Source organism: Saccostrea cucullata, unplaced genomic scaffold, assembly GCF_032062105.1.
Source record: "Saccostrea cucullata isolate Sc308-1 unplaced genomic scaffold, CSIRO_AGI_Scuc_v1 ctg43, whole genome shotgun sequence".
NCBI lineage: Eukaryota > Metazoa > Mollusca > Bivalvia > Ostreida > Ostreidae > Saccostrea > Saccostrea cuccullata.
In genome coordinates, this window is record NW_026934231.1 from 37,849 (window position 1) to 65,731 (window position 27,883).

Consider the following 27,883-nt stretch of genomic DNA (forward strand, 5'->3'; position numbering starts at 1 on the left):
TGAGAAGATAGACCCTTATCGTGTTCAAGTTAAAGTATGCAAAATTAATTCTGGAAAATCAGATTAAAAGAAAACCTTGAATGACATAACTAGAATTTAAGGAATAAAAGAGGAAATTAAAATGGGAGTTTAGTCAATCAAAACTGTGTTTATAGAATATCAGAAATCTTGATAACTAAAAATAGGAAACAAAGACAAAAAATATCATATAAAATTTATGCATATGAATATTATATTTCCGATTGTAAAACATAAATAGAGCAAGTTCATATTAAACTCTTCATTGTATTTTACCGTTTTCGTCTCTGTTTCTTTTGATTCTCTTTTGATGTCTTGATTGATGACATTGAATTGTCGTGATGTGGCCACCTGTGCCACATTCTCTGTTTTTTCAACCAATGCTTCTCGTTGTCGGTAAGTCGATAGGGAACCAAATAAGTCAAATCCTTCCTCTCTGTGTAGCAATCTCGGTCAAAATGTTGGAAGATAGCTCCTCCTCATCTCGGTAAAGTCGATGGATTTCGATTTCTTCAGAGAATCCGAGAGTTCCAGATTTCTAGATTTGTAATCCATTGACATGGTTACATCATTTGCAGTTAGTATCTCTGTGATGTTCTCTGTTGCTTCTTCGGCTTGTTTAATCAAGTTTTCTGTGTCCTGCTTTATTTCATTGAGAATTGTTTCATGTTTTGTTCTGTTCTTTGTTACATTGGTTTTGTATTCTGTTGTTACATGTTTGATTGCACAAATCCACTCTTCTTCTTGTTTTGCGATGGAATTCATAACCTTCTCATAGTCACCCTCTAAATTGGATATCTCTTTTTCTATTTCAGTCACAAACGCATTACATTGTGGAATCAAAGAATTTTGGACTTCGTCCTTATCCTCCATTATGGAGGTTGTTTGGGACTGGAAGAGAGGAAGAACCTTCTCAATCTTGTGACCTTTGTGCTCTTGTGACAAATTGCAGGTCAAACAGATAGAGTCACGACAAGGTTCACAGAACAATTCACATTTCTCGTCGCAATGGAGTTTGCATTTTTGATACTTGGGGTACCTTGTTCGATCTACAAACGGGACGATATAATGTCCATCAGGAACGTCATTTGCGCAGTGATCGTTCACACCGCTCCAACATAACTTAGTTTGACACGTTCCGCAGTACATATGATCTAAGTCAGACAAATTACACACTTTACAAGGTGTCCTGTTTTCAGAAATTTGTTTGTCCATCATGGACCTAAAAAAAAAAATCATTTGATTTAAATGTATAATATTACTTGTTCAAGTATTTTCAAAGGCAACGTTTTCAAAAATGTTAAATAAATTTTATAATTTCAAATTATGTGATTTATTCGTCACAGAAAAACTACTGCGTATATGTTGCAAATGAGCCAGAAATTACCTTTTACTTTCAGCATTCTGTGTCAAAAGGAGACTTACCTTCAAATTCTTGCTTTGTTAATACGATTGTAGTACATTATTTTTGTTTTTCTTAAATATTGATGTTGAAGTATGTCTACTTTCGATATCGCCACATACTTGTTGCTTGACTAGCATACTGGTAACGTTATCAACAAGTATGCGCAATTTAAACCTCACGATTGAAGTGTTTTTGTGGCTTTTATAGTTTGATTATAAGGTAAATATATTTTCTCTTTTGTTTATCTATACAATGTCAAAAGGATGCAACTTCACCCTTATTATCAAACTGGAACAGAGGAAGCAATTTTAAAGGGAGGTGTTGCACTCTTATGAAATAAATTTAAAAATTGCCATACGTCTTTATTGAGGGACACAACTTTAAATCAGTTTTATTTTCTTTTGTTTGGTATAATTGCCAGTGTATTAAGCAAAATTATTGGGGTGCCCACTTTACACGCCTTGGTTCCTATTAGGAAGGTACACTCAAGTCTCAATTTCAGCGTTAACTTTGTGTAGTTATAGACCCAACATTTGACATAAAAAAAAATAAATTGTAATCTGCACTTTATGACATAATTTATATAATATAAAGAAATTATTTTAAAATAAATCCAAGTATTCTAAACATTATATCAAGCCAAAATAAAATAGCTGAAAACTTTAATTGCATGATTGTTTTTCTCCATTTGAGCAAGCTTTAGTGGGGTGCTAACTTCAGCTTATTTTAGCGGTTTGTTGTAGAATTTCTACTTTTAATTATCATTACTAAATACAAGAAAAAATCTCTTCAATAACTTGGATAAGTCTGCTGTTTAAGCAATATAAAAGAAATATACATGTATTTAACTTCCATCTGGTATTTCAAACTTTTGTGTAAATTGGTATTCAAACGTACAATAAAAAATGAAACTTATTGAAAATCCTTTCTTTTGCAATATTACGAAACTCTGTATCCACCAAAAAAGTTCCGTGAAAATTGGAGAACAAAGATAGGTAAATAAATATGAACTGCTTTAACTTAGCAGTTTTCTTTTGGGTCTAACATGAACGCCATTAGAATAATTTGACTGGTCAGGTGAATATGTGAGTTTGCCTTTAATACACATGTGTATAGTATACTGCATTTGGAAATATCTCTATGAATATGCACATTATTTTATTCCAATAGTAAAAAATACTTCTAGACGATAAAGGACATCTTTGAAAGCCCTCAAACTAGTTTTTATTTAAGTTCACTTTAAGCTTGAGAAAAAAGAAATTACATGTATTCCAAGATCATATCGTCGGAATCCTGAATAATTTGTTAGAATCAAGTTGATTCCGAAGAAACTATAAGGTGTTTCTTTATCAACCTTGCAAGTAGGATCCAAAACACGGACGAGACTTGCTTAGGCCCTGCATTTGTTCTACATTTTGTGAATGAATGACCAGGTTTAAGTTTAAGGGGCAGGCATTTCCTGATTGATATAAGGTCTATCCGTACAAAATTTGCATAACAGGTGCATCGATGGATGCACCCATCTTGACTTCAATCCAACCTATTTTTGTACGAGTTTACTAGATTAAAGATTCTGAAAAAGGTCTTCAATTCTGAAGCTGCTATAAGTAATAGTTGGACTAAACTTGCATAAATGATACTTTAAGCATACCGATAATGGAACTTGATGATGATGGAGCATGTCCATTCCGGTTATGGAGGAGGTCCATTTGGATGCAAGCAGAAGCCTTGTCCAGGCAAAAAAAGCATGGATAATGAAGCTAAGAATAATGTGACCGGTCAGCAGGGGATTCTCACTCCTCCATGGCACCTGATCTCACCTCTGATGTTTAGAGGTCTGTGTTTGCTCTGTTCCTATTTTGTATTGTTTTATGGACTTTGATTTTGAATACTGCTGTTTGTTATCTCCATATCCTCCATGTAATCATTGTGAAGAAAGTCCACTCAAAAATAGCTTTAAGTTCTAACTGGACCTCTGCCGTGAAAATATTCCCTTTCAGAGTTTCTTCAAATGCTTCTATTTTTCAATTTTTAAAAAAAGGTTCAAGTTCTCAAACAGATCCATTCCGAAGTAGTTATTATACCTACTTAAAGCTGACATGAACTCTTAAAAAGGCATCAATTTTCATCTTTGTACGACTTACTACATTCCTGTACGCCCTTGTCCGACATATTTCTTCGATTCCGCCATATTTAAAGCTGACATGAACTCTTAAAAAGGCATCAATTTTCATCTTTGTACGACTTACTACATTCCTGTACGCCCTTGTCCGACATATTTCTTCGATTCCGCCATATTTAATCGAAGATTTTTGGCCACCTGTACCTGCTATATATAGCCTTGTAGAATTGTTTCACTTGAGTGATTTTGTAGTCTGGCTGTCGACATGTACACATCTCCGATAGCATAGTTTTTAGAAGTCCATAAACTGACCAAATACATGTTTGAAAAGTAAAAATTCAACAAAAAATAGAACTACCCGAGAATTAAATTATTTTGAATGCATTTGCTGCAATATAAAAACTACACTAACACGGAATACATTTATGTACAGCAAAAATCCATGCAGGTCGAGAAAACGCGTCAAACGCAGTGATAAAACGTTTACCTGAATACTGCTATCGTTACAGGGATGTGCACATGTCGAAAGAATTATCCTATTTTACTTTTATTGAAAAATGCATCTCAGAAGTCATGTAATCCATTGCTAACTCAACAGTAAAAGATGCTTGGACACACGTGGCCCATGCCGATCACTTTATTTGGTCAGGGAAAATATCAAAGGTTGAAAGCTCAGTGGGGTTGATTGAAAAAAAAATGCAAGTAATTTTTTCAAAAATAAACATTACTCTTGTCTGTACATGTTGTAAATAAAATTTACGATTAAGCACATGGTTTAACTTCATCAAATTCATAAAAAAAAGCAGGCATTATTACGAATCATTCACCTTTTGAAGATATTTTCCCGTGATATGAGTGGGGGTGTGTGTCATAAAACATGCATAACACTCTCATAAAAATAATGTAAGAAAAACGTCTGAAACAGATTGGATTTCTTTATGATCAATTATTATCAAATAAATACTGTGTATTGGCTTTATTAGACCTAATATAATTTGATTTTAAAGTTATTTATACTTTTATGCACTATGAAAGAAAAAGTGAGCACGTTCACATACTCCAAAAGTTGAAGTGCTGAAATTCCCAGAAAAAAATAAAGGAATCGTGATTTCCTTGTAATATGCACATCTATACACATTGTGTCCTAAATATCTGCAAAGTTTGACAAAATTGTGTGCAGCGGTTTATGAGAAGTTGCGCTGACAAACTGCTCACCTCTATATTCAAGATATGGCCAAAATCTAAATGTAAAAGTGCGGAAATTCCCGAAAAATAAAGAATTCGGAATTTCCTTGTGATGTGCAAATCTACACACACATTGTCTCCAATAAATATATGCAAAGTTCGACAAAACTCTGTGCAGTGGTTTATGAGAAGTTGCGTTGACCCCCTCCCCCCCCAAAAAAAGACTGACTGATGGGTCAAAAACATTATACCTCACGCCTGGGGTATAATAAACGAGTTTGATTCTTTGGTAAATTTAATGTGAATTAAATTTCTAGACATAAATAATTAATGATTATTAGAAAAAGCATATAGAAAGAGAAAGTAAACTCCTCGTGAGAATTCCACATTCTACCTAAAATTAGCTTTTTAAAAATTCTCTTGTGTGTTGTCCAAGTTCGACACATACTTTTGAGAAAGTATTCGAGAAAGTTCCCAATGTTCCCATTCCTGTGATGTATATTTCACGTTTATTATATCCTCCGCCTGAAAAGTGGGAAGTTATATAGTAATCGTTATGTCCGTTCGTCTGTCTGTTACGCTGAACGGGGTTCCCATTTCTTATCCGCAAATCCTCTTATACCACTTAGAGAAATTTAATGAAACTTTCAAAGAATCTTAAGTTTATTACATATTACCATTATGCACCTCCTATTTTACTTTTTGATCTGACACGCATGGGTTTAGCGAAATATGGACTTTGCATTTAAACCATATGAGAGGCAGGGGGTATCATTGAGTGAGCTCAGTGCTCATAATACACGTACGTCTAGTTTCTCTTTCAATTTGGGCGTTTGGGTTAATTTCCTGTCCAAAGTAAAATTATTATTCAATTTATGAAGTTTCGACATCCCGCCTGAAAAAAATCCTTGATCTGTCCTAAGGCATAATAAATGGTACAGCACAAAGTGCGTAGGATTTATACCTATCATTGCCCCAACGGGTGGTTACAGAGAGAGAGAGAGAGAGAGAGAGAGAGAGAGAGAGAGAGTTCAATATACAAAAGAATAAATAATAATTATCCGTATTCAACCAGTGTCAAGTATCCCTACCCTAGCTTTTAAAATTATCTCCGAAATTCACCTACAGAAATTATTTATATGTATAAAAAAATACTATCAGGCAGGGATACTGAAATCTCGAAATACTTCCTGTAACAACATAATTATAAAACCAGTTACATTCCTCAAAATGCACATACTTTGTGTTCAGAGTGACACATTTTAAAAAAATCTCAAAACTGAATTCGGCAGAAATGTCTGTCTTCCAAGAATATTTAAATAACGGTCATGTCGATTATTTTTGTATGCCCCCCCCCCCCCGGTCCAAAAAATCAATTGCCTAAATGTCAATCTGAACAGGGGATGGCCTTTCTCCGTGTGTGTATGTGTTAAAGAATGTATAGATGTAAACATAAAAATTTCTATTCTGGTTAATTGCTTATAAGATTTGAAGTAAATTATTGCCGTACATCAAATTACTTGGTTTAGATTTGAGATTAGTACTAAAATAATCAGTTATAATTGACAAATGAATTTTGCGACGCAAACCAACTGCAGACTATATACATTACTTAGTATAGAATATATATTAGAACTACATATAGATGGACAATTCACAATTATACATGTAGCTTACGAACAGCAGTTATAATATCCTCCCCCCTTTCAGCCGCGCAAATACCAAATAGCTTCTCTTTCCACTTTTGATATTTTCCCTGACCAAAATCTGATCAGCACGGACTAATGTATCGTCGTGCTAGTGTGTACGGAGTAATGACAGTGTGTTTACTATTGAGCTTTTATGGAGTTTTTTTGTGATACATATTTCAATAAATGGAATTCAGGGTATATATCACTTGACTTGTGCACATCTTCGAACCGATGCAGTAACCTTATTACCAGGTATGGGTACGTTTAGAGCGTTCGAGGCGTTTTCTCGATATGCATCAATTGCATAGGACCTGCAAATCAAAGACGTTGGTTGTTTTGTTCCATTCAAATGATATAATTTCAAAATGTGTTTGCGAATTTTACTGCTTTTTATTTCAAGTTTATTCTGCATAAATTGGCGCACTGTAAAAATACGTACTCATGCATCTAAATTTCTCTTCCAAACTTGCATTTTTTTCTTTTGATTCAAATCAATAATCATTCAAAAACATGCTTATTATGTTGTTTATTTTGTTTTTGAAATGTCTTGATGTCCTCATGTGTTCTCATATGCTTTACCATCGGAGATGTGCACAAGTCGATACCCAATCCAAAAAATCATTCAAGTGTAACTAGCGCATTGGGGTATACATCGTTACAATGAGACAAGGTATCTGAAAGAAATATGGCGGAATACGGCTATAGTTGGTATGAAACAAGTCGTACATAGATGAAAATGTTGCGTTTTTAAGAATTCATGTCAGCTTTAAACATTCATGCGTCAGCATTCATGGTGATTTTGTCTTTTTGAATTTGAACTCTATTTTGACCACTAAAGGATCAGTATTTTTTTTTTTATTTAATTGCTATCTTTTTAGATTTTATAATCTACATTCATCATCATCCACATTCAGTGAAAACAGATTTACTTTAATTAAACACGTACATGTATTTAGATATAATTTTTCGAAGCCCATATAAATGGTACACTGAAAAAAATAAATAGTGAAAGTCACTAAGAAGACTAGTAAATTTACTGTCCATACAATCACTACCATAAAAGTAGTTTTTCTAGGTATTGGGCAGATTTACTAGACAACACTAGTAAATCTAGAGTTTATAAGCAACTTTCACTACGTATCTAAGTATCTTCGCGACCTTTTTACTATCTCAGCCAGTAAACAGTGGACTTTTACGAGGAGCACTGACTTTTACAGTTGACGCTTACTTTTACACTAGGGCTGTATACGGTAGCTCTTTTATGATATAAATATTTAGCTCAACCTTTAATTAAACGAAAATAACGGATTATTTCAATGCACGTATAAGTTGTCCTTGAAGAAAACGACAACCACCCTACCCTCAACTCCCGGCCTTCATATGTAAGTGCCCCTAACACCATACCTTTGACCACTAGAAAGGTTTTCCTATGTATTATCAATTCTGTACTTCCGTACATGATACAAGTTTAAATGTCCAAGTAAACGTCAACTGTAGAAGTCAGCGCTTCTCGTAAAAGTCCACTAATCACGAAGAACGCTATACTAGGCACACTAGTTAAATCAAATAGGTATTTCTATCAGTGTAAATCGCGATGTTCACAAGATCGTTTTACACTAATATTATCTTTATTTGTATTGAATATATTTTTAATTTAGGGGACGGCCATATGATTCAGAAATTTTATTGAGGATCTTATTTTCTTTTCATCATTTCATTTACTTGCCTTCACAATCACAGTGCATACACTGTATATCATCAGAACATCAAAAGTCGCCTGCGTATTTAAGATAGCGCAATGGTTATCCAGAGCGTTTGTCCTAGTGTCACGAAGTAAGGATCCCCACTTCGGGATATGGAGAACGGTCCTTCGGACGAGATCGTAAAACATAAGTCATGCATGTGCCTCACCAAGTCCTGGCATGATCCTTTACCGTTCAAAGGACATTAATAAGTGTTGAGCACAGGTCTAAATGCAGCCATCCACCGTGATGGTGTCCCAATTTGAGTGAAAATTCTCGTTGGACTTAAACTAGCAAACAAACTGGACACACCTTCGGTGACTTGCTCGATTTTATCAAGTATTTTTTGTACTGATACCTGTAAGACCTTGAAGTGCCCCCAGCACATCGACCAAAGCAACTAGAAGGGAAATCCAACTTTACGTATGGACATTCTTCAATGTCCATGTAAGACCAGAACCTTCTGCTACTAGAAAACAGGCCGCTCTTTGATAGGATATGCAGGTATCATTTTGTACAAATTTGGAAACATCAAAAACCTCTAGTAGAGAGCCGCCCGAATGGAATGACTACCGAACAACCAGCATTGTCTTGGCATGATGCAGCAACTTAGTTGTCCCAAAGGAACGAAGAACCCAGACCAAGCTGTCATGATGTATGGGTAGTGAATCAGTTGGTTGATATTCCATATTCCACATACGAGCTTGATAAAATTAAAAAATTCATTGAAAGGGGGAACAGCTCCACCTTTTTGACCCTACTCCATAACCTTTGGAATAAGATGGGTTTTTTTCTCATTCGGGTTTCGCTTGTGGGAAACGACAGAAAACACTTGGCTTAACTGCAGCTGTCAGTGCGAGATTTAAGGTGCAAAATTCGACTCTTCGACAAACGCCAGTAGCTAAATACGTTTAGATTATTTTTTATTGGCTTTCTTTTAGCTTTTTTAAATTAAAATTTTCTCTACTCAATACTCCATTTCGTCTACAAAAAAATAATTCAAACTGAAAAGTCAAAGATCAAGGTCAAATTCATAAATTCTGTTCGTAACAATTTTTGTTTAATACTTTATCTTATAGACCAAAGATCAAGGTCAAATTCACAAATTCTGTTCGTAACGATGTTTGTTCAATACTTTATCTTATAGACTTATTCTGCAATGAAATCCTGAAGGTTCCAGCTTGGTTCAGTACCATTTTTCCTTTACTCAAACATATAATATTGCATACTCCTTTTCCCTTATTACACTTTACTGTAAATAAAAGGAGGAAGGCCAACCTGAGTTTCATAGAGTATAATCTATTGTAAAAATATATATCAGGGAGCAGCCCCCCCTCCTCCCAGTACGCGCCTGATCTACATCCTGATTGAAAATCAAAATTGTTTTGCAGGTTAAGTGGTATCAAAGATTTCTTGTTGATCGCTTACATTCTGTTCAGGAATTTTATTTTGATTTCAATGAACGTAATGGAAAGCTAATATATTTCAATTGAATCAATTCATCATTTGCCCTATCCCAATAGCTAGGACTGTTAGATTATACACCGTACATGTCATACATTTATGAAAGTTGCAAGGCAGTTTAAAAATAAATCCCTACATTGTTTATTTTTCTCGACAATTTATATAAATTCACATACTTTCACTTTTGATTCTTCTTCCACAACAAAAAACTTGACACTGTTATTTTGAATTTTTACACACTGAGGTTTAGTGAATCCACCTAAAATCTTCAAGGTTTTTCCATCTGTCGATATTATATGAATGTTGTTGCTCTCAAATCCACACACGTAGGCGTTTCCCATGTGATCGACATCCAGACCAAATGGTGCACTCAGAAACCAATGTTCATAAGCATATATCTGCCTTTTCATGCTGGATTTCTTTGTTACTGTACCATTATTGTAACAAGAATATATAAGGTTTCCATTTAAATCTGAAGCGACATTATCTGTATCTGCATCTACTTCAGTTTCATCAAGATGTTCAAAATCTCCATTCAGAGTTTCTATTACCGTTTTCCCCGCTAATATTATTCTATCGTCCACTTTTGTTATACCTCTGCATGAACAATTTACTTGAAATGTCTTAAATTCTGATAGATCATCTAATTTTAGCATTTTTATCTCCTTTGCAGTAGAAAATGTGATATAGAGAAGATTAGAATCTATAAAAACATCCCATGGACACTTAAGAAACTTTGTCTCCTGTTCTAAAACACCATTTTCACTGTATATCAGGCAGCGAAATAATTTAGCATCAATCAGCAGTATGCGCCCATCTTGCAAAAATGCTCCTCCTATAATGTTGGATTTCGCCACTGTGAAGTGATTGATAACACTAAACTGAGATCGAGCAAAGTCAATGGTTTCTGGAATGTTTGTACTCTTTTCATCTATTTTTAACTTTAAAAATTCTTTGATATTTTCAATTTCGTCGACTGTTGATGCTGATAGGTCTATCTTTACAGTTGTCAGTTCAAGTTTTCCTATTTCTCTGATCTTTTCTTTCATGAAAGAATACTGAACTAGGAGATGAACATCATCACTCTGTTCTAGTGTTTCATTGATTAATTTCAGACATTGTTTGACATATGCCCTCCGATTTTCGTGGTCTTTAATTGTAGATTCTAGCTTTGTTTTACTATCTTTTGAAAATTTTGCAATTTGATTCAATTGCTTTTCCTCTAGATTTTTCAAATGCTGCACTGATCTCTCACAAGCACTTTTGACCATATCAATGTACATGTCAGTTTTTTCATCAAGTCTTGCAATGTTCAATTTCTCTTCTTCAATCAATTTTTCAAACGCATCACAAATTGTTTTCATCTCTTTCACAAGTCCTACAGCATGAATCTTTGTTTTATCAGATTTTTTCACTTCTTCGTATATTGATCCTATGTGGTCACAAGTTCTATGCAACTTTGGAACACATAAGGCACAAGAGGGTACTTGGTGATCTCTACAAAAAAGTTCCAATTTATTCTGTGCATGCACTGTGCAAAAATTGAAACAATCTCTGCAGGCTTAGTGACAGAGGTGATCTCGCTCAAAGAGACTGTTTCATGGTCGCGTACAGCTGGAAACTTTTTATGCATTTTTGAACAGTTTTCACAGAAAGGTCGCCTACAATCTTTACACCAGTTTGTAGCTCTCACGTCTTCGCCATCTTCGACACATGCATCACAATCAATGGTCGACACCTCTGAGCCTTTTTCAATCAAATACTCTATAAATTGGTTTGGCGAGAAAAGCGACGCCCATTTATCTGAAGGCCACTGCACCACTGTCCCTGGGGCTACTATGAATTCTCGACACAGAGGACATGTAAATCCAAAGGATTTCGCATTACTGCAGGACGATTTGATGAGTCCTTCCAGACAAGAATGACAAAAAGTATGAGAACAGGGCAACATCCTCGGTTTCTTGAAACTTTTGGAAACATATTGGACACACAGCTGAATCATTTATACAACCAGTGTCTCCTGTTGACGACGCCATTGCAACCTTTCCTTTGAATTTAAATCGAAAGTAAAAGATCACAATATGAAAACATATTCGTGCCATTTTAATGACATGACTGTGTCAAAACGTACACCCTTATTAATGCACACATACACATCCTCTCTCTCTCACACACACGCCCTCTCCCTCCCGCACACCCACACACACCCTCTCTTACACACACACCCTCTTTCACACACACACTTCTCTATGGCACGCCAAATTCACAAAAATTAGCAAAAGATAGTTTCACAGTCGATAAACTAGGTTTATCAGTTATAAACTATAGTTTACGAATATATTATATCAAAATCTATATTTTACATCTGATTTTAGTTGCGATAATCTACGTTTTACAACCGTAAAGTATACTTAACACCGAAACAATCATTTGCGATTTCAAATCATAGATTATCTGATAAATACAGTTTCACGATTGTAAACTTTGGTTTACAACTCTTAACTATAGTTAACGATCGTAAATTATAGTTTACAGACGTGAATCTATGTTTTTCAACAAAATCTATTTTTAACGTTTTATTACAGACTGATAAACTTAGATTAGCATTCGTAAACTATTTACAACCGTTAAATATATATAGTTTTACAGATGAAACCTATACTTAACGAATTGTAAGCTATAGTTCACGGTTTGAAAACTATAGTTTACAGTCGACAAACCTAGTTTATCAATTGTGAAACTATGTTTAGCAAGCCAAATTCACAAAAATGAGATAATCATAGTACATTTGTAAACCATAGTTAACGCGATAATCTGTTTCACAACTATGGCACGCCAAATTCAAAAAAATGAGTTAAACCTAGCTTCACAATTGATAAACTAGGTTTATCGACTGTAAACTATAGTTTACAAATCGATATGTTAAGTTTTCATCTGTAAAACTATATTTAACAGTTGTAAACGATAGCTTACGATTGCTAATCTAAGTTTATCTGTCTGTAATAAAACGTTAACAATAGATTTTGTTGATAAACATAGATTCACATATGTAAACTATAGTTTATGATCGTTAACTATAGTTAAGAGTTGTAAACCATAGTTAACAAATTGAAACTGTATTTTAGAATATATGTACATCGCAATTGATAGTTTTCGGTGTTAAGTATAGTTTACGGTTATGAATGTAGATTTTCGCGTTAACTATGGTTTACAGATATTAAATATAGATTTGTTGTAAGCTATAGTTAACAGTCCGTAAACTATGGTTTACAACCGAAAAACCTAGTTTATCGACTGTGAAACTATTATTACCTATTTTTTTGAATTTGGAGTGCTAAACATAGTTTCACAATTATTAAACTAGGTTTATCGACTGTAAACTATAGTTTACAAATCGTTAACTATAGTTAACGATTCGTTAAGTATAGTTTTTATCGGTAAAACTATATTTAACGGTTGTTAACTATAGTTTACGAATGCTAATCTAAGTTTATCTGTCTGTAATAAAACGTTAACAATGGATTTTGTTGATAATCAAAGATTCACGTCTGTAAACTATAGTTTACGGTCGTTAAGAATGATTTGTAAATTAGTTTACAAATGTTAATTGGCAGATACATATGTAACTATGTTTTCCAACATTATCGCGTTAATTATGGTTTACAGATATGGCACGCCAAATTCACAAAAATTGAGCTAAACCTAGTTTCACATTTGATATACTAGGTTTATGGACTGTAAACTATTTTGGACGTAAATATGCTTCATACGTTAAGTAAGTTTTACATAAAACTATATCTAACGGTTGTTAACATAGTTTAATGCAATGGTAAGTTTATCTGTCTGAATAAAGCGTTATCAATAGATATTGTTGATAAAGAAGACCGTTTGTAAACTATAGTTTAAACACCACATAAGAGAAATTTTCACAAACTCGTGAAAGCTATCTTTTTATGTAACCTTAAGAGTACTATAGTTTACAAATCAGAATGTTTTAACAAAAAAATTGTTTGTTGAAATGACGATTGTGAAACATATTATCGCATTAACCATGGTTTACAATTGTGAAATATTTTGTTGTTAAAAAGCAGCTGTCAATGAGTTTACAACCGAAAACCTAGACTTCAATTAATTGTGTTGCTCATTTTTGTGAATTTTGCTTGCCATATACAGATGTAAAATATAGATTAACGTTTACAGTCCGTATATGGTTTACAACTCTTAACTATAGTTAACGATTGTAAATTATAGTTTACAGACGTGAATCTATGTTTTTCAACAAAATCTGTTGTTAACGTTTTATTACAGACAGATAAACTTCACCTTTAAACTATATAGGTAAAACGTTAAATATACTAGTAGATTTTAAAACTATAGTTAAAAAAAAACTGAAACCTTTGCTATTATCAATTGTGAACAGGTTTTGCTCATTTTTGTGAAGATATGCTCCAAAAACAAGGTTTGGATAATATATTATATATCAAATTCTTGATTATGATTTTATGAAATACTTTTAAAGATATTTTGACTAGAATATATATTATTGAAATATATGCATATCCTATTACCCAAAAGGCATAAACAATACAAAATGTGAGTGAAACAAGCAAACATCAGAGGTGGGATCAGGTGCCATGGAGAGAAGATATCACACCCGCCGTGTGCTCCTTGTTATGATCGGGAAATAAATGAAAAATCCGTTGTTAATTTTAATTTGTAAATACGATTATAAATAAGAAAAACGTCAGCCTCAGTCAGCATTTAGCTCAATAATATTAAATTGTATTTGCTGACAAGGTCATCGTATCGACCATAGAACTTACTAAATGATGAATTAATAAAATATTCTTCGTCACCTTGTTTGTCAATAATTTACTTTGTTTTAGAAATTGTACATACGTAGAGCAATTCCTGTTGAGATTCTGCTGGGCTAGATATTTGGACTGACGCCCACAGAATCTCTGGACAGCCATTAATATTTCATGTCTGGAAATCAAGTAGTAATGCAAGAATAATTCATGCCACACATTTTATATTTGGTTGTTTATTTGACTCTCTATCACATTTATTTCTACATTGCTTACCTTTTAGGCATGTAAATCTAAACATAAAAATATTCATTGAAATTTCAGTTTTAAATATGGCACCTGTAACGAAATTGTTTACCTCCTCAAATAAAAAAGTTCTTATAGTCTCTTTTTACCCTAATTGATGTTCAATAGCCACAGAAGAATTTCTCACCAAGGGTAAAAAAGTTTGCATAAGATTTTGGACAACATCTGCTTCATACGAATACAAAATTAGGTCTGCTAATAACATGGTGCAATGGTGGTGTTCATGGGTATTCCGATAGATTGTAAGAAGACCTAGTCTCCAAAAACCACGTAGAAATTTTCACTAAGAAACTCTTGAAAGCATCTTTTTATGTAACCTTCAGAGTACTCGTGTCTACAATCAGAATGTTTTAACAAAAAAAATTGGAAATGACCATTGACATATGGTGAGTAAATTAATGAGTTCCATTATTTTTATTGAAAAAGCAGCTGTCAATGATATCAAAAAGCTCAGACTTCAATTAATTGTGGGGAATGGTTGTGTATAAAGTTGAAAAGTCGTAACATGACCTTTCTTTGGGTAGAAATAATGTTTGCCATTTTGACCTTCACCTTTTTAGAAAAACATACTTTTAAAACAAAAAAAAAACTGAAACCTTTGCTATGACATTTGAACAGTGAGAAGATATGCTCCAGACAAGGATTTTTCATATAATTCTACTATGACCTTTACCTTAGATCTAGAAACATCCTTTACCCAAAGGCACTTTGTGAGTGAAATAAGAACCAGACTGGGCCAAGGAGAGAAGATATGCTCCATTCAAGAAATCTTGGACAGACAGATGGACGGAAGGACAGACTGATCACTATAGGTTGCCTGTCGAGCAGGGCCAAAATTACTGTAAAATATTTTCGTGGGGTCAAATTTTCAAGGTTTGAGCAAAAAATATAGGTTTGTTGGGATTTGAATTCGCAGTTGGAAAATGTTTAGTAGTAATGCATATGAAATTTTATATTTCGTGGTGGTCATAAATTCGTGGGTCTCTCCATACCTTGAAAACAATGAAAATTAACCCCCACAAAAATAAGTGATTTCACAGTATAAATTTCTCTGTCAAAGTTTGATTTTTGGGGCAATATTGGTCATTACCAAATAAAGGCCTTTTTAAATAAGATATAAATATTTAATTCAACAACAAACATCATAACACACAAGCTTTTTGTAGACAATCATTCAGAAATTTAATTCACATACATACACATTCTCAAATTAGTACATGATTTCAGTGCCTGTTGTTATACATCCAATAACAAACTGTTAAACATTTACAAACACACTTAATTGTTTAACTACATTCATTAACAATATCACACCCCCTAACGGACAAATGTATGCACATATATCAAATCTGATACAAAATCATAAACAAAGTCGAAAGGTAAACTGATAAAAAAAAAAATTATCATAAGCTTTTAGAAAGTTCTATTGAGTTAACTCTATGTTTAAAATAGAATTCAACCAAAGCATTACCTGCCTTAAAGCATTTAAAATCATTTTAATCAAAGAATAGATTTTTTGATTCATAACACACAAACATACCCTGATCTTAATGTTATGACAGAGCACAACTCTCACACACTCTCTCACACCTGGAATTCTTACAGATACAAATCAGTAAAAAGATTTCATTAACTCAAGTTTTACAACAAAGTGTACTATTTTCATTCAATAGTATGCACCATATTTGAAAACTTATATTTATTATTCAGGACTGTAGTGGTGTGTTAAAGCAGCTTAAAAGATGTGTCATTAACACAAATATATATAGTTGTTGATATCAACAAGTTTCCTATGAATTTGTGTCAATTAACAAGGGTGCATTATTAAGCAGACTAGTCTTTTTAATTAAGCGACCACATCACAAGTGCATCCAGCTAAGCCTAGCAGTGGTGCATTTAGCAGTAAATGAGCAATGTTTAGAAAAAACATCACTGTCTTCTACCTAGTAAAATTGCTACAAATTGTAAAAAACAAATATATTAGATTCAATGTTGTTTATATTTATACATTTCATAATTTTATCCAAAACCCCAAAAACAAATTATCTAAATTTCAAAAGCATATATCACTGTAAAAATACATGGAAATTTTCACATAAAAGCTACAGGGATACATCCCTCTTAAGCTGAATCCGAAAACCAAATAAGGTTCTTAGAAAAGAACACAAACAAAAATATATTTATCACTACTAAATGAAAAAAGAAAACATGTTTCACTCTTAATTTATAAAACTAAATTGGTATAAAATACTGGGTTATCAACTCAGCAGTGAAATCTATGTTCCTAATCTCTGACATATTTCAACCTTTTTTTCAGAATAGGGCCCCACTGTTTACTCTAGTTACATTGTTCTTTTATAAAAATAAGCAAATCAGTGTTAATACTACACTAATATTGTAGCCTTATGATTCCTGAAATAGCAATCTAGGTTCTGATTGAAAATTGTGACCCCACATGTGGCCCCAACTCTGCAATGGGACCATGATATGACACAAACTTCACTATACAGGACAACTGTAGAGTAATTGGTAAATTTTCCTCATACTTAAGGAAAAACTGAAAGGATGCTTTGTCATCAATTGGACAAAATGTATCAATGCTGTATTTCAAAGATTTTTTTTCAAGTTCTCTATGTAATATTATTAAATATGTATAGCATTTTTTATGCCTCACATGACCCTTCATCTTTTCATTAAAAAGTCACTTTTTAGGCAAGGATATTTTCATGTATATTTGAAATAGATTATGCCATTCTAAGAGTAGACCAAAAATACTTTTTACATCAGTAGGCACCCATCAGGAAAAGAAAGAATTTGCCTTAATTAACTTCGTAGTTAGTACATGATTAAAATCGTCAACAAACAAAAATAAATCACAATTAAGTGATATCACATTGGTGATTAAAAGGCTTATTTGGTATTGAGGTTTTTTTGTGTCCTTTTTGTGCTTTTAAAATTCCAAGACATTTTATGAGGCATAAATTTCACAAACCACTCCTTTCGTTTTATAAAAAATAATACACTATTGACATACAGGTGTCATTTTCCTTTCCTTTCAGCTAGAGTTTGGTTGTTCCACACAGACAAATTTTAATTACTCTTACTGAGTGAAGAATCTCTCTATACACCTTCCTTTTTAAACCAATGACATTTGTGTATATAAATCTATCTGTTTGGATGACACTCTCAGCTGTCCACCTGATGTTTTGAATTCTACCGTCGCTATTTCACGAATCGCTCAGATATCGGACCACAGAATGGTTTTGCGTTGTTTTTCACAGCTCAGTACATACGAACCCACCGGGTGCCAAGAACAAGCTATCACAGAATGCCTGTAAAGAAAATGTGTTTTTCTTCATTACGAGGAAAAAAGACTTTTTTCTTACATTTTTTTTCCCCCCTTTATGACAATTTCATAAATTAATGTATTTTATGCATTCATACAATGTCAAATAATCACTTACAAATGTTTCCTGTTTCTAAGACCCTAAAATACTGATTGGAATGAATCTTTAAGGGAGTGGGGATATTAAACAGATAAATTGAACTTTAATGGGTATGACTTACGTGTGTTCTTTGAGGATCTTTTCTACTTTTCCCTTTTTGACATTCCAGATAAATACTGCACCATCACTGGACCCTGCGACCGCATAGCTAGTGTCTGGACTGTTAAAAAATTTAAAATATGTATATGTTGCATACATTGTACTTAAAGTTGTTAGAATAACAACACTAAGGTCATAAAAGATTAATTTCTTGGTTCTCATGCAGGCCCCCCCTCATCTCTTCCAAGGGTGCCTCAATGACCCTTCTTATTGCTAAATCAATAAAATAAAAACAACAAATCGCCTCCCTCATCTTTTTTTGAGGTTTTGTACAATGTAAAAAGCTGCCTCATCATGTTTTGGGGGCAATAAAAAAAAAAAAAAAATGCCTCCCTCCCTCATCATATTTCTTGAACAAAGGTCTAAGAACCAAAGAAATAACTTTGCATGGCCTAATCAAAGTTCCCTTTCAAGTCTTCTATGCACAGTGGTGTATTAAATATTTCTATTTGATACCTTTAGGAAATGCCCTATAACGAATCTTTGAGATGCAGCTCTCTATACTTCAAAAGTGTAGCATTTATCATGACAATCATAATTTTGATCTAAGATAATGAATTATTCAATATACTAGTATAGCTGCAATTCAAAATATAAATTCCATGTTCAATAGAATTATATAAACCAAAATTGATTTTGTTTACCTGAAAACAGCTCTTGACCAATCACAGCCAATTTTGAAATCGTCATGACTGAAAAGAAAATGTTTTTATATAGGGCTATTGAGAGAAAATCAAAAAGAAAGGTATACATATTAAAACAATGTGACATCATGAAGATGTGGATCACAGAATTGTCTAGTTTATAAATGCAGAACATCAGCTTGTGTGCTTTAGCAGTGCAATTTAAAATTTTTATGGTAATTTTTCATTACTGGTTCAATTTAATGAGTATTTCTTGCATCTTAAAACATTCTTTGACTTACGCTAATGTGGTAGATATTTGGTTCATTCTCAAGTCTAACACCTTCAAAGTGTCATCTCTTGTACAGCACAGCAGACTCAGCTTATCTGAAAATTGACAGTTTTCTTTCATTTCATTATATTATTCTAGTCAAAATAACAGTACATTGTATTTCAATATCACTACTAATAGTCTGATGCTTACAAATCCTTTTAAAGAGACTTTTTGGTGGTGGGGGTGAGGGAGAGGGGGGGGGGGGTCAAAATCATTCCTACCTGGAGACAAGTCTAGAGAGGTCAGTCTGCCCTGTAGTAAGATTTCATTGGTACTGCTGTCTGTACGACTATCCCAGAACCTCACTCTCTTGTCAAAATGTCCACTGAGAATATTAGTTCCATGGATAGTCACTAAATCATTACAACTTGATCCAGCAAATATTGTTTTCACACCTTAAAGAGAAAAAAAATCAAGTCAATTAAGACATACCAAACACAAGATGTCTTGTGAAACATGGAAGCCCATATAAGGCTGCTGGCTCATAGCCAATGTTCAAGTCTTTCAAAGGTAGGTAACTCCGAAGTCATCGACTGTTCAACAGCTATGACCATGATCAAGGTAACATGATTTCAAAAGTAAATCAACTACAAGTTGAAAGTCACAATAAAAAAATTTTGTACCCTATTATAAAGAAAGATCTTGTCACAAGGAATATACTGGTGAAATATGAAAGCCCCAATGCCAAAGATTCAGAATATGGCAAAAAATGAATGTCTTTAGTTTTTTAAAAGAAGAAAAACTTTCAATCAAGGTCACGGGGTAAAAAATATAGTATTCAAAAAGAGAGGTCTTAAAATACATGTGAAAAATGAGAGCCCTTATCTCTGATTAAGTGGGCATAATTAAAGTAAAATCCATGGGATTGATAATCATTTCTTTTTTCTTTAAAGCAAAAGTCGGAACAAACCTTTATACAAGTTAGGATATCATAGCTCTCTTTACAGAAAATGGCTTGATATGACGGAAATTTTTTTTTTGAAGTACAGTCAAACCTGTTTTAAGAGGCCACTCGTGGGAGAATGACAAATTGGCCACATAAGACAGGTGGCCACTTATTCCAGGTTTCAAACCAATGAATAAAAATTGTGACCATGGCTGTGTGTTTATTTTCACACGTATCCAAATCCAATTTCAACATATTTATAAACTTAGGAAATTTGAAGTCAAATTAATTCCCTTTTACATTTCATTTTACATGAATTTCTGAAAGAAATCTGTTATTGTTTTTGTGTGTGTGTTGGTAATTTAATTTTACAGCCATAGAATTAACATCACAGGTAAAATCAACTTGGCATTTCCCTGATTGTGTAAAGTTTTTTTTTTTAGTTTTTTAAGATAAATATTTATTAATATAACATAAAAGGTTAAAACTGATACTGACCGCTTGACTATATAACCTCAGACGAAATTGTAATTATTTTTTTTATAATGTAGTCTATTGAGTTTATATCATAAAAATATTCAACAACTTACTTTGTATATTAAAAAACACCAATAAACATCTTTTAACAATAAATCATTTAATCATATTAATTAAATTATTAAATTCTGACAGAATTCAAATTACACCTCTAATTATTGGTCATTAACCCATTATCAGCTGTTCATGTTTGGCTTCGTATGAGGATACGAAGTCACGTGTCAGACGGAAGTCATGTGACAAAACAGACAAAATGGCCGCTGAAAACAGGCATGTTGAGCGAACGGGACCTAAAAACACTGGCCACTGGCCGCGTTAGACAGGTGGCCGCTTAAATGAGTTAAAATATAGTGAAAAAATGAACGGGCGGGATTGAAACTGGCCGCTCATGGGGAGTGGCCGCTGATTCAGGGTGGCCGTAACAGCAGGTGCGACTGTACTGTATCTAGAGTGACCTGCCCTAGAAATAAAATTCACAAGATATTTCTACTTACAAGACCTGCTGTGTAAATCCCAGATTTTGAGAGTTCTGTCATGGCTCCCAGAGACAACCTTATTGCTGTCACCAAGGAATTTAGCTGCAAGGACTTTTCCACTGTGGCCTGTTAGAGTGTGCTGCAGATACATTGTTATAATCTCTCCTTAATGTGTTACATATTCATGCAAGCATGTAAATGAACTTGTATTTTTCTTACACTTCTATCACTTTTAAGGCCATATAAAATTGAAATCTTGGTTCTCAGGCCCGCGCGCATCCGTTTTGAGGTAGCCGCATTGCCGATTTTATTGTATTTTTGATAAAATAAAAAGTTGGTATTGCGGAGACCAATCCTGGAAAAAAAATTCCGACCTCATTTGTTTCGTAGTTTAGTATTCAAATATCAATTTACAATGAGATTTTGGCTACTTCATTTGAAAATACATTCGAGGACATTACCTACGATGTTTACACGCTGTTAAGCAATGGATAAAACAGAAATTTTGACCAGAAATGGAAAGTATATCTGTGATTAAAAAAATTATCTTTATGTTAAAGAAAATTCGGAAATTAAAATAAAAAAAATACCTCCCTCATCTACTTTATTTTGAAAAATAAAATGCCGCCCTCATCTGTTTTGGAGAAAATTGGCCCAAGAACCAGGGAATTAAATTTAGATAGCCTAATCTTAGATAATTTTTTTAATAAAATTCTGAACCTACCCGGACCCTGTGGTCAGTGAGTGACCATACCCTGCTGGCAAAATCATTTGAAGCCCCAAGAATAGTGCTCTCCTGAAATTCATATAACATATTAAACATTATATCATTGATAATTGATTTTATTATATGATTGAATAATTTCCATCTCTCTGATTGGTTGAGATCCAACTATGTTAGAAAAATACTATTGATCTGTACGTGACGTTCCAGGTCATTACAAAGATTTATTTCCTCTACATTGATCTAAAAATAGCAGTCAGTTTTCCCTGATAATACTCCTTCCTTTGAAAATCTATCCTATAAAAAAGACTGACATTATATTTTTTTCATGGCAACTAAAATTGATAAAAAACTTCAAATTGATACGACTGGTAAGGCTTATTTACATTTTAATTCTGCTTTTCTTTTGTATTTGGCTAGGACTGAATTAATTGCAAACAAGTAATGAGCTTTATCATTTTATCAGTGAATCATATAATAAAACAATTATTGCTGTGTTTTCGGTTAATACAATGATTTAGCCATCTTCGAAGTACAATATTCACCTCGCCCTCTGGGCTCGGTGAATATTGTGCTCCTCAGATGGCTAAATCATTGTATTGACCTCAAAAAACAGCAATAATTGTGTAGTATTGAACATCCATTATTTGGCAGTACTGTATTGTCTTGTCAATAGACAGAAGCTAGTATAATACCCTACCTCTGGATCAAAATCCAAGGCCATGACGCCAGCATTGCTTCCAGTCAGGATACCTTTAGCTTCACATTTACCTGAAATTAATCAAATCTCCAGTAAATTAACCATGTGTAATTCTAAAACATGAAAGCATGGATTATATCATTCTAACTTTTTTATTATCCCCTCGCAACAGAGTTGCAAAGTACTAGTAACAGGCTTGTGTGTGTTGTGAATTAGTTGTCATTTTTGACAAAATGATGTAATTTGCATCAGAATTGATGTCAAATGCTGCCTTGATTAATAGATATGCTCTTTGCGAGGGGATGCTTTGTGTTGCCCTTCTTTTCATACCATTTATGACCTCCCAAAGTTTAATTTTTCTATCTGACCCTCCAGTGGCAAACATGGCTCCAGAGGGGCTCCATCGCACAGCATTCACGTCACTTTCATGTGCGTCCTTGAAAAGAAATACACAATGACCATCTGGATAAATAACAAAATACCCTACCCAAAGGTTTCATACACTAGGCACATTTTTATCTTTAAGAATTTGAACAGCCGTTAATGCTGATAGAATACTACACATTAAGAAGATTAATTTTTTTTTTTTTCGTTTAAGACTTACGTTTACAAATTTTTCAACATAAATTTGGATACAAGGATTAGAAACATAATAGACTTACAAATTTATGTTGAGCTTTAGTAGGTAATGAAGCACTCAGACATATAGGAATTGCTGTGGGTACAAAAACACCAGCGTCTCTGTAATAAAATAAATGTTTACGTTTTTATTTGGCTACACATTGAATGCATGAGCTTAATATAAAAAATATCATTGCAAAGAAAACACATGACCATATCAAATTATTTGTACAAAAATTATTTTTTATGCATACTTTCCGGGTAAAATTTGAATATTTTCCCTTGCTGCTTCTTCTAAATCTTTTCTTAACTTCTGTTGTCTAACTCTAAAAAAACAAATGAAGAACATGTATTTTTTACACTTGGTTTTAATTTTCAGAAAGACATTATTTTGGTAATCCAGTTGCCATTAATCCCAATCCTTCACATGAATTAATGGGTACCAGAGGTTAAATCAAGCTATACCAATCATGGAAGGTATGGTTCACTAATCAGTAGTGCTTTAATTGTATATATGTGCAACTTACAACATAAACTGATCATTCTCTGCATTGAGTTGGTCAGCTAGTATTGTATCTATGTGTATATAACACTCAAGCTAACTTACAACATGAATTGGTCATTCTCAGCTTTGAGCTGGTCAGCTAAGTATTTATGTACAGGTGTATGGTTAACTTATAACATGAACTGGTCATTCCCAGCACTGAGTTGGTCAGTTAGTATTGTATCTATGTGTGTATAACACTTAGGCTAACTTACAACATGAACTGGTCATTCTCAACTTTGAGCTGGTCAGCTAAGTATTTATGTACAGGTGTATGGTTAACTTACAACATGAACTGGTCATTCCCAGCACTGAGTTGGTCAGCTAGTATTGTATCTATGTGTATATAACACTCAGGCTAACTTACAACATGAATTGGTCATTCTCAACTTTGAGCTGGTCAGCTAAGTATTTATGTACAGGTGTATGGTTAACTTACAACATGAATTGGTCATTCTCTGCACTGAGCTGGTCAGTTAGTATTGTATCTATGTGTGTATACTGTATAACACTTAGGCTAACTTACAACATGAACTGGTCATTCTCAGCGTTGAGCTGGTCAGCCATTTTGGCCTGTTGTCTGATCCACCTTTCCAGCAGTTGTTGATTGTCCAGCTCCAGTTTACGGAATTTCTCCTCTAGACCTGTGTACGTCAGCTGTAAGGCCTGATGCTCATCCTTAAGCATCTTTCAAAAGCATAAAAATGAGGAATACAAATACATATGTCTATATAGCATGAAGTTAAGCTGAATTTCAGTTCTATATAGTTTCAATATGCAGCTGAAGTTAGGTACCCTGAATGCTATTAAAAATATCTCAAATCCATGAATATTTTTTAAGTGATTTGAATGTTTCAACAACTCATTATTTTAATAAGTATTTAAACCTTGATATCTGGAATATCTGGAAATCTCTAAGTTTTTTTTCTCAACCCCATTGATTTCAATTGTGTAGAAGCTATATTGCTACATAATACAAAATCATGAACTCCATTTATTTTCAGTACCTGATTTGTGGCCTCTAATTCCATTATTGTACTTTCTAAATTTTTGATTTCCATCTTCAGTGCCAGTTCATTTGCAAGTAGATCATTTAGTCTGAAAAAAAAAGATGTATTACATTACAAGATCACTGAATTTTATAGCCTTTCACTGGTAAACTGTCACAAATTTCATAATGCCTAACAAAAGGCCAATGGGTCACATTGCTCCCAAGCACTTTGGATAGGAAAAAGCAGAAATCAGTCATTATTGTAAACTTTTAATATAAAAGTGGTTTTGTGGAAAGGGGAAAATGATTTGAACAAACTTAAATCTACACTACCTGGGAATGCTTTGATATAAATACTTTCAATCATGACTCTGATAAGAAAAAAAGTTTTCCTTATGTAAAACTTTGATTTAAAGATTTGTTTCAATACTGTAAACCACCTATTAACCGCATCATCTTTTATTCGTGATTCATCAATTTGAAATGAATTGGCGACAATTAATTTTTGCGACTGAGAAAACGTTACCTACAAATACTTAAGGAAAATGAATGGTTTGTGGTGATTAATATTCGCGAGTTAGAGTAGGTCATGGAACTTGCGGATATTTCTCGCAAGCAAATAAAGGTTAGTTTACAGTACATTCCATAAAACTTTTTTCCCACACTACTCCCGTAGGCTATGCTTTGAGCCATTAAAATCTTAATCATACCAGGAAGCTCAAGTTTCATCTTTGCAGATGCCGTGGTTCTCGAGAAGAGGATTTTTTCACCCTTTATTTTCCAAATAATGTAAAAATTTGATCACCTTTTCTGGCTCTGTCTTACACCTTAGTCCTATATTTGAACACTTTACAACCCCATTTATCCAGTGTTTCAACTTTGGTTAAAATTGGTTAAGTGGTGCTCAGAAAGAAGTTGAAAGTGTGAAATGTTTACAGATGGACATACAGTATACAGCTAGACAGACAGAGACTATAGACAATAGGTGGCCAGGCTCCGGGACATAGTTGAGCTCAATTTTGAACCAAGTCTCATTATTCACCTTGACCTTGATGTAGGGAGCAGGCTAAAATAGGCTAATCCTGCTGCCCAATCCTGTTCACCTTAACATCTGTGAATAAAATATTGTTTAAATTAAGTCTCATTTTTACAAAAGGATTATTTAGCGGAAAAGTGAGACTGGGATCAAGAGTGAGCTCATCTTTATGGCCACAAAGACCAAAAATCTCTCTTGAGATTCTCAGCTCAATTAAGGTTACAAGAAAATTAGTCACCTGGCATCCCTTCCTTGAAGTTCCTTTTCCTTATCTTGAAGGGCATTATTTAGGTCAATTATCTGTTGTGTGTTCTACAATGGAATAACATTGGTTTCACAAACAATCCAAATAAGAATGATAAATATAACAGAATTCTGAATTTGATTCAAAATATGAAAGACAAATGTATAGCTCTTTTTATAGTGAGCGCAGCGAGCTCAATAGACTAACGTGTAAGAACAGAGGAAATTCGGATTGAAATCTGTACATACGTCAGCCAAATTTCTCTGTGCAACATTCCCAGAATTCCTGCACTACCCAATGTCCTTTGCGCAAATAAATCAAAAATAGTAAAAAAAATAAAGGAACATTGTTTCTTACCGAAATCTTAACGAAATGATTTTGCCTTACCTTATTCAAAAATAATACCCCCATGCCAAAACACTGGCTTTCACCTTACCCTTCGGAAATGATACAAATGACGTCACCGGAAACTTACGAATTTTGACGATATGCTAATTAAGTCATGTCGGTTGCTTCCGTGAAATAGATAAATAAATAAACAATAACGTAAAGCATAAAAAGCTTTCAGTTTGTAGAAATCTTTCAAAGAAACAAAAAATAACTCTGCAATGTTTTTCGACCGAAATTGTGCTAGATCTATAGTTTAAAACAGACGCTCGGCCGGTTCCGTAAGCTCCGACGAGCTCCATGACGTCATGTGACGTCAAAGCTAGTCTAGATGTCTCGTGCGACTTGATGTTTGAAGTGGCTGATCAATTTTTCAAGTGTTTTGATAGTACAACTGCGCTCGCCTCAACGGTCACGCCGTAAAACATATTAAGGGATAATCTGATGGAATACATGTATTTGATCCTATTTGGAAATTAACTGCTGAGTACCTCTCCTCTCCTCCTGTGAAGTTCTGTGAGTTCCTCCTGAAGCTTAAAGAGTTTCTGTTCCAGGGCCTGGCTGTTTCCTCCCCCTCCCCCTCCACTAAAAATGAACCAAGAGAATTATTTCTTAGCGTTTAAGTAACTTTTTGCTGTTATCAAATTTACTTTCAAGAAATTAAAACAAGATGTCTTCTTTAAATCCGGAAACGGAATGCAGAAAATCCATGAAACAAGACAAGTATTCCCCTACGAAATAAGTGATTTTTTTTTTTTTCAAATTGTCTTGTAAGAGTTTTCTGGATAGCAAGCCCTAAATTTCATGTGAGGTCACATTTTTAGATCTGGTACTTGCCCTTGTTCAGCTTTGATCTGCAGTCCAAGATTTTCTTCCTTTAGTTTTTCTGTCTCAACTGTTAGTTGTACATTCTTTGTCTTCAAAGTTTGTGCACTTTCAAAATGTTTCCAATCTGTAATTTAATAACATCTTCATAATTCATAGAGGATTGAGGTTAAATCAACCAACACTGAAAAGGAATTTTTTAACAACACTCCTTAGTGTAGAGGAAATTCGGACTAAACATTATTTCCTAAAATACTTAGCATATTGCAGTTGTAATCTTCCTGTTACATGATAAAGTCTTTCCAACATTAATTAGAGGTTTAGTGTGGAGTGACATATAAAGTACAACTATTTTATAAATAAGAAATCTTGGGGGAGTGCATTTTTCACCACACAAACCAGTTGTATTGTAGTGTCAACTTCCCGGATAAGAGATAAATAGCTGTAGTAAATCACTAACGTGAAGCAATCAAAGACTCGAACGGTGCCTTCTCCTTTTTGTCCCGCTGTCGGAGTTGCTCTAACAGCGAATGTTTCCAGTGAAGTTCCCTTGGATCCATTCTGCTTCAGGATCCAAAGGAAAATAAAATCCGAGCCGCAGGTCCGTAT

General features: G+C 33.8%; 2 protein-coding genes and 1 pseudogene across 2 annotated transcripts; all 3 read right to left on the reverse strand.

Moving 5' to 3' along the window:
* Window positions 1–300: 300 nt before the first annotated feature.
* Window positions 301–1,722, reverse strand: LOC134240305 (tripartite motif-containing protein 12A-like). The gene is made up of 2 exons (XM_062722410.1): window positions 1,444–1,722; window positions 301–1,240 (listed from the first exon to the last, which is right to left on the reverse strand). Exon 2 carries the CDS (start codon window positions 1,234–1,236, stop codon window positions 472–474), a length of 765 nt encoding a protein of 254 aa, XP_062578394.1. The 5' UTR covers window positions 1,237–1,240; window positions 1,444–1,722; the 3' UTR covers window positions 301–471.
* A 7,672-nt stretch (window positions 1,723–9,394) lies between these two features.
* On the reverse strand, window positions 9,395–11,663 carry LOC134240301 (tripartite motif-containing protein 59-like; annotated as a pseudogene).
* Window positions 11,664–15,854: 4,191 nt separating this feature from the next.
* On the reverse strand, window positions 15,855–27,874 carry LOC134240256 (autophagy-related protein 16-1-like). The gene is made up of 17 exons (XM_062722346.1): window positions 27,735–27,874; window positions 27,287–27,401; window positions 26,941–27,034; window positions 26,057–26,130; window positions 24,799–24,889; window positions 24,318–24,478; window positions 23,502–23,573; window positions 23,289–23,367; window positions 22,957–23,062; window positions 22,627–22,697; window positions 21,927–21,998; window positions 21,221–21,341; window positions 19,525–19,698; window positions 19,272–19,356; window positions 18,991–19,038; window positions 18,309–18,407; window positions 15,855–18,073 (listed from the first exon to the last, which is right to left on the reverse strand). Exons 1-17 carry the CDS (start codon window positions 27,832–27,834, stop codon window positions 17,980–17,982), a joined length of 1,656 nt encoding a protein of 551 aa, XP_062578330.1. The 5' UTR covers window positions 27,835–27,874; the 3' UTR covers window positions 15,855–17,979.
* Window positions 27,875–27,883: the final 9 nt, after the last annotated feature.